The sequence below is a fragment of the Chiloscyllium plagiosum genome, unplaced genomic scaffold (genome assembly GCF_037043375.1).
Source record: "Chiloscyllium plagiosum isolate Xiang-an unplaced genomic scaffold, Cpla_swu_hap1 HiC_scaffold_12, whole genome shotgun sequence".
Taxonomy (NCBI): domain Eukaryota; kingdom Metazoa; phylum Chordata; class Chondrichthyes; order Orectolobiformes; family Hemiscylliidae; genus Chiloscyllium; species Chiloscyllium plagiosum.
Window position 1 is genome coordinate 85,614,181 of NW_028270150.1, and position 13,297 is coordinate 85,627,477.

The window sequence follows — 13,297 nt, forward strand, 5'->3', positions numbered from 1 at the left end:
ATGGGAGTAATTTTAATTACAGTGCAACTAGGCTGGACAGTGAATCTCAGCTAATGTCTCATGAAAAAAGAATCTAAACTCATAAGGCCAGGAAGTATGTGTTTCAAAGTGAGGGTCATTCCAACAGCATGTCTGTATGCGCATGTGCAGTCATGGAGTGGAAAGATGCAGGTTTGATTTCTCACCTTACTTACCTGTTGTACGTATGCTTCCTACAGAGAGAAATGCAGAACTCCTACCATTAATGGTCATCTGCTGCTGGATTAATCTTGGGATTGAATACATCATTTGCTTCAAAAACTAAATTGTATCCTGTGAGAGGATGACAAGTAGGAGGACAAAATTGGCATTACTGAATGCTTGGATGTTCAAGCACTATATTTCCAGAGATATTCCAGTATTAATGATTCCATATTGGTGAAGCAATATGCCTGTTTTGTGAAGAGTTTTATTTGTTAAGAATTCAAGTAAAAGAATCACCTAAAGTAGTGGGAGAAAATCCCCTGACCTTGCTGACTTGTGCATATTTCTCTGCAAAGCTGAAGAGCAGACTGATGGATGGATAGACAAATCCATAGGATCCCAACAGTGCAAGCAGGTCAATTGGCCTAATGAGTCCACACCTAACCCCTCCAAAGAGCATCCCACCCAGACCCATTCTCCTATCCTTTCCCTGTCACCCTCACCCCCCCCCCCCCCCCCATTGCCCATGGTTAACACATCCAGCTGAAAATGGGCAATTTAGCATAGCCAATCCACCTAACCTGCACATCTTTGGACTGTGGGAGGAAACTGGAGCACCCAGAGAGTGGAGATGAGCTCTGCTCCCTGGCACTGTGAGGCAGCAGTGCTAACCACAGCCACCATGCCCCCCTGGTGAAAAAATGAAATTTTCATGTTAGGGTACAACCTGTGGCTATATTTCTTTAATTTTACCTCCTGTAGATTCTTGTTCATGCTATTGGGGGATGAAAGTAACCTTTGTCCCTGCCTATTCTTAGATGTTAATCCACTCTAAAGGGCCATGCAACATTTTTAGATAGCAATCTCACTGAGTGGTACAGGTTAGATTAGATTCCCAACAGTATGGAAACAGGCCCTTTGGCCCAACAGGTCCACACCATCCTCTGACAAGTAACCCACCCAGATCCATTCCCCTACCCTATATTTACCCTTGTCTAATGTGCCTAACACTATGGGCAATTTAGCATAGCCAATTCATCTGACCTGCACATCTTTGGATTGTGGGAGGAAACTCACGCAGACATGGGGACAGTGTGTAAACTCCACACAGACAGTCGCCTGAGGTGGGAATCGAACCAGTGTCCCTTGTGCGGTGAGGCAGCAGTGCTAACCACTGAGCCACCATGTCATATAATGATAGCTTGGGCAGGGTATAGAACTATGATTGTCTCAGGCAGTGTAGAGGCAGTTCTGTTGAATGTCTGGCTGTGCTACTTCTGATCTGGGCGATCATGTTGATGGAACTCTAGTAATGAAGAGTCCAGTATCTATTCAAAGTTAGAGGGTGATAACCAAACCAACAAAATCAAGGTGTACAGCATGGAAACAGACCCTTTGGTCCAATTCCGCCCCCCGCCCGGGAAAAGACCTTGTCTATTTATCCTATCCATGCCCCTCGTGATTTTAACATGATGCTCAAGGGAAAACAGCCCCAGCCTATTCCTCTCCCTATAGCTCCAACTCTGGCATCATCCTTGTAAATCTTTTCTGAACCCGTCCAAGTTTCGCAACATGCTTCCGATAGGAAGGGGACAAAGAAGTGCATGAAACATTCCAAAAGTGGCGTAACCAATGTCCTGTGCAGCTGCAGTATGACCTCCCAACTCTTCCCCCCAATGCTCTGACACTAAAGGAAAGCACACCAAACACTGCCTCCACTGTCCTATCTACCTACGACTCCACTTTCAAGGAACTATAAACCTGCACTCCAAGGTTTCTTTGTTCAGCAAAACTCCACAGGATCTTACCATTAAGTGTATAAGTCCTGCTAACATTTGCTTTTCCAAAATGCAGCACCTCACATTTATCTAAATTAAACTCCATCTGCCACTCATCAGCCCATTGGCCCATCTCATCAAGATCCCATTGTAATCAGAGGTAACCTCCTTCACTGTCCACTACTGCTCCAATTTTGGTGTCATCTGCAAACTTACGAACTCTCCCTCCGATGTTCATAACCAAATCATTTCTGTAAATGACGAAAATAGTGGACCCAGCACCGATCCTTGTGGCACTCCCACTGGTCACGCCTCCAATCTGAAAAACAACCCTCCACCACCACCCTCTGTCTTCTACCTTTGAGCCAGCTCTCTATCCAAATGGCTAGTTCTCCCTGTATTCAATGAGATCTAACCTTGCTAACCAGTCTCCCATGGGGAACCTTGTCGAACACCTTACTGAAGTCCATATAGATCACATCTACTGCTTTGCCCTCATCAATCCTCTTTGTTACCTCTTCAAAAAACTCAATCAAGTTCGTGAGACATGATTTCCCATGCAAAAAGCCATGTTGACTATCCCTAATCAGTCCTTGCTTTTCCAAATATGTTTAAATCCTGTCCCTCAGTATCACTTCCAACAACTTGTCCACTACTGATGTCAGGCTCACTGGTCTGCAGTTCCCTATCTTATCCTTACCACCCTTCTTAAATAATGCTACCACGTTAGCCAACCTCTAGTCTTCTGACACCTCACCTGTTTACTATCGATGGTACAAATATCACAGCAAGAGGCCCAGCAATCACTTCTCTAGCTTCCCACAGAGTTCTAGGGTACACATAATCTGGTCCTGGGGATTTTTCCACCTTTCTGCATTTCAAGGCATCTAGCATTTCCTCCTCTGTAATCTGGACATTTTTCAAGATGTCACCATCTATTTCCCTACATTATATACCTTCCGTATTCTTCTCCACAGTAAACTCTGATGCAAAATATTCGTTTAGTATCTCCCCTATCTCCTGCGGCTCCACAACAAAGGCTGCTTTGATGATCTTTGAGGGGCCCTACTGTCTCCCTAGTTACCCTTTTGTCCTTAATGTATTTATAAAAACCCTTTGGATTCTTCTTAACCCTATTTGCCAAAGCTATCTCATGTCCCCTTTTTGCCCTCCTGATTCCCATCTTTAGTATATTCCTACTGCCTTTGTACTCTTCTTAGGATTCACTCAATCTCTCCTGTCTATACCTAAGACTTATTCATGAGTCTTCAGCATTGAAATTGCTATTAGTACAATTTGGAAGCTCGTCATAAGCTAAATTAGGACTTGGTTTTAAAATGTAATGATAGAATTGTAGTCCCTGTTGCTTGAGAACATAGAACATTACAGCGCAGTACAAGCCTTTCGGCCCTTAATGTTGCGCCGACCTCTGGAATTAATTTGAAGCCCACCTCTCCTACACTATTCCATTTTCGTCCCTGTGTTTATTCAATGACCATTTAAATGCCCTTAAAGTTGGCGAGTCTACTACTGTTGCAGGCAGTATGTTCCACGCCCCTACTACTGAGTAAAGAAGCTACCTCTGACATCTGGCCTATATCTATCACCCCCTCAATTTAAAGCTATGTCCCCTCGTGCTAGCCATCACCATCTGAGGAAAAAGGCTCTCACTGTCCACCCTATCTAACCCACTTTATAATAAGTGCATCATTTCCAGCAGATAAATATGTTTGGAGGTGATTTGAGTGAACCTGTCATGTTTTACAGTTCAGCCACTGCAAGAGTTTAGATTTCTTCTAATTGGACATAGATTTCTGGAGTTGGTCCCTGAGAGCAATGACAGGAATTGACAAAATGAGGTTATTGAGAATCCCATTGGGAATTATAATAAGGAACAAACTTACTTGGGTAAGAAAACTTCCATTTTCATTCTTCTCATGCTATTTGTCCATGCTGACAGTGTGTGAGCTGTGATTTGTGGTTCTACAGAGGAGATGGGGTTTTCTCTTTCACTGGGAATGACAATGAGCATGCTTACTGCATGTTCCAGGTAGGTGAGTTCAATCACTTTAAGCCTCTGATTACTCCCAGTCTTAAATTGGCCTGTAATTTATTAGGTAAAGGTTAGGTATCGGTATTAAAAGCACAAAGAAAAAAATCTTCTTGGTCAGGTTTACCTCAAATACACGCTGTACATGCCCAAGTGATAATCTACCTCGTGTTACTGTTAGCCCTCAACATTTGATCAAAAGAAATGTCACTTATCATATCTTTTGTATCAGTCAATGCCCAACTTCTGGTAAAAACATTTTAAAATTCTTTGTACTTAACATTCAGTCACTGCTGAAATTAAATTCACCCTAGACAAGTCATCTCATTAATAGGATCATAAAATAATACATTGGTGAAGATGGCTACTCAGACCTTTGTGTCTGCACATCAATGTGGTCTCAAGGTTACCACCTTGCAGTGCACACGTTGATTAAATGTTTAGCCTTAAACTTGACTTCTACGTTGTCTATAAAGAACAACCTTGATTATCCGAACAGGACATGCGGGGAGTATTTTGTTTGGATAACTGTTTGGATAATGGTTTTACGGGGCCTTGAGATCTTGTTCGAATAATGCAAAATACATGTAATTGATGTTTGGATTACCGAGATGGTTCTGTATACAGTACATCAACTGCTTTTACTTTCAGGAAGGTAGGAAAGCGACAGAGGATTCACAGGCTCAGATGCAAATATTCTCTTCTTTTGTAAACTTTATGCTTTAATAAGAAGGTGCTGACAGATGCATCTGTTACTGGAATAATCCTCTGCGGGGAGCAGGTCTAGCAAGCTGCAACTTGCTGATTTGAAAAACAAAAGCGGTTGTTTTCTCTGGATAAAATAATGAACTGTTTTAGACAAAATAAGGGATAGTAGGGCCTTAAACTTTATAAGGCAAAAATTGGATGACTCAGTAAGGTGATTTACAACATTTCTTTCAGAATGTTGAAACCAAGTAAAGAAATGGTAGATTGAGAAACAAATGCAATACACAATCCAGGAGGAGGCCATTCACCCTATTGTCATGGAGCCAGCTGTTTGAAAGAGTCAAAGTTTCAGAAAGAGATTGATAGAATTACAAAAAACAGACAGTGGCAGATTTTTCAAAAGTTAGCTAAGTGGAAACTGGAACCTTTAGTCCTCAGTTGCCACAAAGGACCTGACTGACACATTTGAAACAAAAGGTTGCTGAACCAACTTTTTTTTTGGTCAAAACGGTGATTTTCTTTTTCAAAAACATAAAATAATCTGTCCCATTTTCTCAAATTATGGCGAATATTAACCAAGAGTTAATTGGGCTTCAGAAAGGGTTCTGCGGATATGCATTAAAATGGTGGTCACGTGACATTTTTTCTCCTATATGAATGCTCAAGTTTGCAATACTGATATTGGCCAGATAGCCCTAAGTCACTGATTATTTTGGGTGAGGGTACGAAGGAAGGAAGCTGATTCATTGTTGGGGATTCTTTGGCGATGTTTCCTTAGTTCTCTACGGCTTGCACAACATCCTCTGATTTCCACTCAACTCCTTGGTGGCACACCAAGGTCAAGAGCTCCAACTTGGGGCAAAACCTGTGTCTTCATCAATGGAGCATTTGTTCTTATCATGCATTCAGAAATATTCTTTTGGTTTTTTTTAAAAAAAGATTTGTTTCTAAAATTGACTTGTTCAGAGATGTTGATACATTTCTCTGAAGCAGGTGAGACTGGAACCTGAGTATAGTAAATTTGGAGAAATTGCTCCCACTCAGAAGGATCAAGGATGACACAGCACAGAGTTGAAAGGATTTGCAAATATCATAAATGTGGTTTGAGTAAAACCTCTTATGCATGGTGAATAATTTAAGACTGGAACGTAATAGAGGCAAGTTCAATCGAGGTATTGGGTGATTGGTTTGTTTCAAGTCATGTGTCATGGGTATGGGTTAAGGCACAAGATTGGCACCAAGTCATGATGCTTGTTTTGAGAGCCAGTGCAGCCACTAATCCTGTCAGCTAACTCTTCAACTACCAGTAATATTAAGATACTTACCATAGTTTACTGCTGAGGTTTGATACATCATGGGCACTTTAATGACAGAGCCATCTGCCCTGGTGAATGAGAGCTGCCGGGTCTGCAATGTTGAAAATGGATTCTCCCACGTGCTTTTAAAATACATGGTGCTAATAACAGCAATCTGTGTAAGTGATGCACTTGCCATGGGTTGTGGCATGAAATCTTTAATTTCACCTGTAGTGACAGGAAAGGCCAGGGTTATACTGTGATAGAGTATCTTAGCTGGCAAGCATTTTCAAAATGGCAGTGCATTAAAAATTGGGCAACATTGGAAATGTGCATCGGGAAAATATTAACTCTTACCATCATTGATCAATAACTATGACTGAAATTATCCTCATACAGGCTACAGCTGCTTCATCCAAATGCAAGTTATCTTATTAATATAGTCGCTGGATTGTTGGAAGCACGTTTTTCTTACTGGTTGACTTTTCAATAGTGAAGCCAATAAACTCCTACTAGGCTGATGTGTGGTTCATTGCAAGTTCCTCCCCTAACTCCAAGACTATACAGCTTTTCCAGTCATGGGACATCTGGATTTGCAATGATTTTTGCTGCTTCTTGCCTGGTTCACAAACACTCAGTTCAGATACTTCCTGTGAGAAAAAGGAGCAAAACCCACTGACTGGAATATTCAGAAAACAGTTGGAGTCTGTAATTGGAAGCAGACTGTGATGCTCTCATTCTATTGTGAAGTAAGCCCATTGCTGTTGGACTGTAATGTATTCACTGTACTTTATAATGCAGTCACATCCCTATTGGTTTTGTGGACTGGCTTTATTTAATGTACTGAATCTTGGAATCACTTCCTTTAGAAAAGACCTTGCAAGAGAACAGTGTGTTATAGGACACTAAATTTCACATTTTGTGCTGTTACACATATTTGGATGTAATTGTATAACTCCATGCACTACCTGGTGTATGTTGCTTGACCACATGTATTTCAAAGGCAGGTCATGGAAAAAGGAAGACTTGCATTTTTTAGCACCTCTTAATATCCTCAGGATATTTTGAAGCATTTAACTGCCAGTGCAATGCTTTATTTCAACCATCGCTGTAAAGGCAGGAATGTGGTGCTCTATAACAAGGTCCCTCAAACAACATCAACATAAATGATTGGTAAATCTAAATGTTGGTAGAGGGAGAAATATTGATCAAGCCACCAGGGAGACGTTCTTTCCAATTCTTCAGCTGGGGACTCATTTAGATCCACATGAGCGGGAGGGCAGTGCCTCTGATACGATGCTCGAAATAGTTTCTCCTTCAGTACAGTGCTCCTTATTGCTGCATTGGGGTAGCAACGTGAATCAGGAACTTAAGCATATGTTTTAAGAACACTCAACCTGCCAGTGGGGAGGTGAAAAACCCTCTACAGTCTCTGTGGTGTAAGCCATTGACTGCTGGTTACGTGATTGACACAAGACGATCACTGCTAACTATATAAGCAGACCTGAAAGTGATGTTTAGAGAGTGTAATTGAAATAACTCTTTTTAAAAACATTTAATGGAGGCTGAAATTAACTTGAGGTGACTGTCATAGATTCATAGAGATGTGCAGCACGGGAACAGACCCTTCAGTTCAACTTGTCCATGCCAACCAGATATCCTAATTTAATCTAGTCACATTTACCAGCACTTGGCCCATATCCTTCTAAACCATTTCTATCCATATACCAATCCAGATGTCCTTTTAAATGTTGTAATTGTCCCAGCCTCCTCCAGTTCCTCTGGCATGTTATGCCATACATGCACCACCCTTTGCATAAAAAAGTTATTCCTTGGGTCTCTTTGAAATCTTCCCCTCCCACCTTAAACCTATGCCCTCTCGTTCTGGACTCTTCCAGCCCAGGGAAAAGACCTTGGCTATTTACCCTATCGGTGCCCTTCATGATTTTATAAACTTCTATAAGGGCACCCCTCAGCCTCCGCTTCAGGGAAAACAGCCCCAGCCTGTCCAGCCTCTCCCTATAGCTCAAACCCTCCAACCCTGGCAACATGCTTGTAAATCTTTTCTGAACCCCCACAACAACTCAAACATTTTGTAAGAACAAGTTTCCCAACATCCTTCCTATAGGAGCAGCGCATCTCAATCTCACTTCAGAGTGAAACATTAAACAAGTTAAAGTTAGACTTAGCTGGGAATAATTGCCCCATCTCTATTCCAACTTTTTGCAGAATCATTAAAGGCTGTATGCTCTATCAACAAAGAAAAAGCTACTGAATTTGTTTCACACTCTTTGCCAATAAACCTTCAAAAATTGTTCTTTGTTACTATTGGTCTGCTCCCACCATCCTTTCAAACAGTGCAAGCCAGGTCATTGTGAATGTCTCAGAAATTAATTCTCACCTCCCCATCATTTCACTGGCTGATTAATTTCGATTTGTGCTCCCTACTTATCTGATTTGAGATTTAGACTTTATTGTCACCTGTTGTCAAGAACAGTAGTACAGTGAAAAGTTTTCAATATTGGCACACGGCGCCATCTTAGGTACAAAAGCTTAAGAACAAGGTAGAAAAAAATAAGGAACGAAGGTAAAAGGTAAACATTACAATCACTCATTAAAATGTCAGAAATAAAAGTCCAACTATTGTGGTCTGTCTTAAGTGCTGAACTCTGCCAGGACCACTCTTCCTACAGCGGCTCGGTCTTCTCCTCTTTGGCATGTTTTCCTCACACTGACTTGATCTTGCCACCTTCCAGCATCGCTACACATGTTGGGAAATTCCATCACCGGGTTGGGCTTGCTCCTGGAATCTCAGTCTGCCGAAGTTCCACACAAGACCAAATCCCCGATTCAAATGCTGTTTTTATTAATAATTGTTTTAACGTTATGGGCCATTGCTTGAATTCAAGTGGCTTGCTGTACAAACCTCAAATAACCTCTGGGCCCAAACCGTATCTCTAACTGAAGGTGACCTGCTCCCAAGCCTTCCTTCAGCCCTCTTTGCGGCTGGGTTAGTGTTCCTGTCTCTGAGCCAGGACTCTGGGCCTAAAGTCCCCACTTTCTCACAGACATGGGGTGGACAGGAGGAACTCTGCAGCTTTGAGAATTGAATGTGCGTTCTGCCCCAGCAAGGTGACCCAACTTCTTGTGGTTACACAGTAAATAAAAACACTTATACAATGTTTACTGGAGACTCAAATTCAAAAATATACTGGGAAATGTCTGCAAGATCACACCATCATATAATGATGAATTTTTTTTACATTTCCATGGTAACACTGCCATCTACCTGCTATGAACAGATTGGAGTGAGCCACCTTCTAGAACCCTTAGCCCTTGTCTGTAGCAATTTGATACAACTGACTCTAGTCTCCTTGCTATAGGAAAGATTTGTGAAATTTGAAAGCATCCAGAAAAGATTTATGAGAATGTTGCTAGGGTTGGAGGGTTTGAGGAATAGGGTGGAGTAGAATCATAGAATGGGAGGAGAAAGTGAGGGCTGCAAATGCTGGAGATCAGAACTGAACATGTGTTGCTGGAAAAGCGCAGCAGGTCAGGCAGCATCCAAGGAGCAGGAGAATCGACGTTTCGGGCAAAAGGGCTCATGCCCGAAATGTCGATTCTCTTGCTCCTTGGATGCTGCCTGACCTGCTGTGCTTTTCCAGCAACACATGTTCAGCTAGAATCATAGAATCCCCACAGTGTGGAAACAGGGTATTCAGTCCAACAAGTCCATACCTACTCTCTGAAGCGTACCCTACCCAGACTCACCCCTCCTACCCTATCCCTGTAAACCTGCATTTTATATAACTACTCCAACTAACTTGCACATCCCTGGACACAATGGGCAATTTAGCATAGCTATTCCACCTAAACTACACATTTTTGGCCTCTCGGAGGAAACCAGAGCACCTGGAATAAACCCACCCAGACACTGGGAGAACATGCAAACTCCACAGAGACAGTCATCCAAAGTTGGAACTGATCCTGAACCCCCCCCCAGCGCTGAGAGTCAGCAGTTCTAACCACTATGCCACCATGGGGCTGAGGCTATTTTCCCTGGTGTGTCAGAGGCTGAGGGGTGACCTTGTAGAGGTTTATAAAATCATTGAGAGGCATGGGTAGGGTGAATAGCCTAGGTGTTTTCTTCAAGATAGGGGAGTCCAAAACTAGAGGGCATAGATTTAAGGTGAGAGAGAAAAGGTTTAATAGGGACTAAAGGCAATGTTTTCACACTGAGGGTGGATTGAGCTTCCAGAGGAAGTGGTGGTACAATTCCAACATTTAAAAGGCATCTGGATGGGTATATGAATAAGAAGGATTTAGAGGGACACGGGCCAAGTGCTGGCAAATGGGACTAGATTAATTTAGGATATCTGGTCAGCATGGACAAGTTGGATCTTAGGGTCTGTTTCCATGCTGTACGTCTCTATGACTCTGATTTTCTCTGCCAATTGTGAGGCCCCCTATGACTCAATGAGGTTGCTGTGGACTGGAGTTGCATATAGTCCTGCCTGGCTAATTACAGCAGCTCTGTGTCCCTCAAAGTGATCGACATGGGTTTTCACTACAATCCAGTAGCTTCATGGTCATTTTTTTATCGATGCAGGCTTTTGATTTGAGACCAGGCATTTAAACAATTTAAATCTTCAAAACTGCATCAGTGTGTTTCAGGCTGCATTCAATGGCAGTGCTCTCACTCCAGAGACAGAAGGCAGAATGTTTTGGTTCTGTTTCAGATTCTTGAACGTACATACACACTATCAGCCTGATCTCGCAGTGGCAGCCCTGAGGGAGTGCTGCATTGTCAGAGATGCCATCTTTCAGATAAAGATTGTAAACTAAAAGTCCACCTACCCCCTCAGGTGGGCCTGTGCCAGTATATTGGAGAAGGGCTGAGGAATTTTCTTTGCTATCCTGGCTAATGTTCATCTTTCAAATGAAATCTTAAATAAATTGGATAATCAGATCCTTTTGGCATTGATGTTCATGTGATTTTGTTCTCTTCCAATTGGCTGTTTGTGTTACCTACATTGCAGCAGTGACTACACGTCACAAAAGTGCATCAGTAGATGTAAAGTCCCAAAATCATAAAGGGTGCTATGCAAATGCAAGTCTTTCTTCTCTTAGTCTGCTGCTATTCCATCTGTGACACTGTCCAACCCTAAATCAGATCATTAAGTCATTTTAATTTGTGATCAAATGAAATAACTTTACAGGTGTATTATGCAAGATCATATTGCATGCTAAAGCCTCCAGGCTAGCCCTTTGTTACCTTGGCTCTCGGTGGTGACCCACTTGTTGATCAGCATTGCCGTTTCGTTGGGATTGCCGAGATTCACTCGGTGTAAGCTTCCGTTTAGCCAGGCAGCTGTGTCGTCCGAGAAAGGTGAAGAAAGCTGCATGCCGGCCTCCACAAACAGGCCGCAGGCGACTCGGACTGCGGGGCTGAGAGTGGAGTTTGCCAGGTCCCCGTACACACTCTGCAAGAAACGTCGTACCCCCGCGTCTGCAAAACACATTCCGAGGTTAAGGGTGGCTGAGGTCATAGCAGCAGCGAATACATCCAGAAACCGGGAAAACCGATCAACCCGAACCAAATATCGATAAACATTGAAATCTTAATGCTTCTTCTGCATTTTCGTATAAATTGGAAGTCGAATAAAACTATTCGAACCAGATTAAGGCAGAGCCACCGTAATACTAGTCAAGAGCTTGGCAACTTCGCTTCCATATGAACATAGAGTCACAGAGATGTGCCGCATGGAACTCGTCCATGCTGACCAGATATCCTCAACTGATCTCGTCCCATCTGCCAGCACTTGGCCCGTGCGTTTGAAACAAGTCACCTCTTAAACTTTTAACTTCTGTCTTTAACTTTCGTGCCACTTTCTCCCATTGTTCCTTTATCTTGACATAGGTAGAAGCTTTGACCTTACTCTATTCCTTAAACATTCTATATATCTGAACAGCCCCCCTTTCACGGGCAGGGTGTTTGCTGTTGTTGGAGAGACTAGAGCTGGATGGATCACAGTTTTAAAAATAAAGAGCAATCCTTTTAAGACAGATGAGGAGAAATTCTGAGGATCCGGAGTCTGTTGAATTCTCTTCGCCGAGAGCAGTGGTGAGGACCACTGGACATTTCTTATGTGGAGGTCAATAAATTCTTGATGGACGAAGGAAGGCCAGGTGAGAGGAGGTGGTGGAGGAGGAGGAACGGAAGGGCATGTTAGGATGACAAATTAACCCCAACCTTACTGATAGTGCAGCAGGTTTGAGGAGCTCAATGGTCAACTCTTGCTCCTCATTCATCTGGGAGGATATGGAATCCCAGCTTCTCCACAACACAACAAGAATGACGGCTTAACTCCGCACCTCTTGTACCATCTATCCAACTGAAAAACCAAGTGTGACCATGTCACCAACTGGAGACCATGACTGAAAAAGTGGTGTCATACGGGACTTGAAAGGTTCTCTCTCTACAGATGCTGCCAGACCTGCTGAGCGTCTCCAGTGTTGGGTGTGTTTTGCTTCAGATTTTCACCGTCTGTGATACTTTACTCAAGCACGCAGAGACGTTTACTAGAATTTTAACACGGATGGGGGACTCCACAATGTGCAGAAACTGAAGAAGCTCATCGGTTTCCGAGCGGAACACGAGTTTCCCAAAATCAATTCTTGCAGCTCAGGATGCTTAGTTTTCACTTCACTCGAGTTCAGTGCTAAATTTGGGAGCACACTGAACTCATAGTGGACTGATTTGGTTAACCCTAACTCTAACCCTAGTTACTGCCAACAGACACTTGTAGGTGACAAACTGAAAGTCTTTCAGAAATGTAATGGAAATAGTCATTATAATAAAGTATATTTGTTCTTATGCATGACTATTTATTTAAGTGATAACCTTGATGTAGTTTTATTAATGCAGCTGGTAATTTGCTAATCCAGGAAAAACATTCTTAATGAGTGAGCTCAACTTTTCATCCCCTGCAATGGTTTACTAGTTTTATTGTTATATACTAATTCATTTTGTAGTGAGGTAAATCATTCTTAGTATGTCATAACTTCGAAAATATGTCTATATTCGTGTCTAAAATTAAAACAAATGCAATTTGATGAGCTTTTTAAACCGTTCTCTTTATTTGTGGGGGATTTACCAGTTTCAGGCAAATGATTTTAAACCAGAGTTTAATTTCATGCAAGCCCAACTTGTGTTCAATGTGGTTTACAATTGATGTACTTTACATTTTAAAATCCCCAATTTGTGCTGCAGTTTCAACAAA

At 42.3% G+C, this 13,297-nt stretch overlaps 1 protein-coding gene across 3 annotated transcripts in view; it reads right to left on the bottom strand.

Moving 5' to 3' along the window:
• serpine3 (serpin peptidase inhibitor, clade E (nexin, plasminogen activator inhibitor type 1), member 3) overlaps positions 1 to 13,297 on the bottom strand; it is a 35,204-nt gene that overhangs the window by 6,913 nt on the left and 14,994 nt on the right. For all 3 annotated transcript variants that reach the window (XM_087993005.1, XM_043700438.2, XM_043700439.2), the window contains exons 3-5: positions 11,290 to 11,523; positions 6,045 to 6,242; positions 3,866 to 4,064 (exon numbers count right to left, since the gene is read on the bottom strand). In XM_087993005.1, the coding sequence (XP_087849131.1) occupies positions 3,866 to 4,064; positions 6,045 to 6,242; positions 11,290 to 11,523 (631 nt within the window). The remainder of the gene's footprint in view (positions 1 to 3,865; positions 4,065 to 6,044; positions 6,243 to 11,289; positions 11,524 to 13,297) is intronic.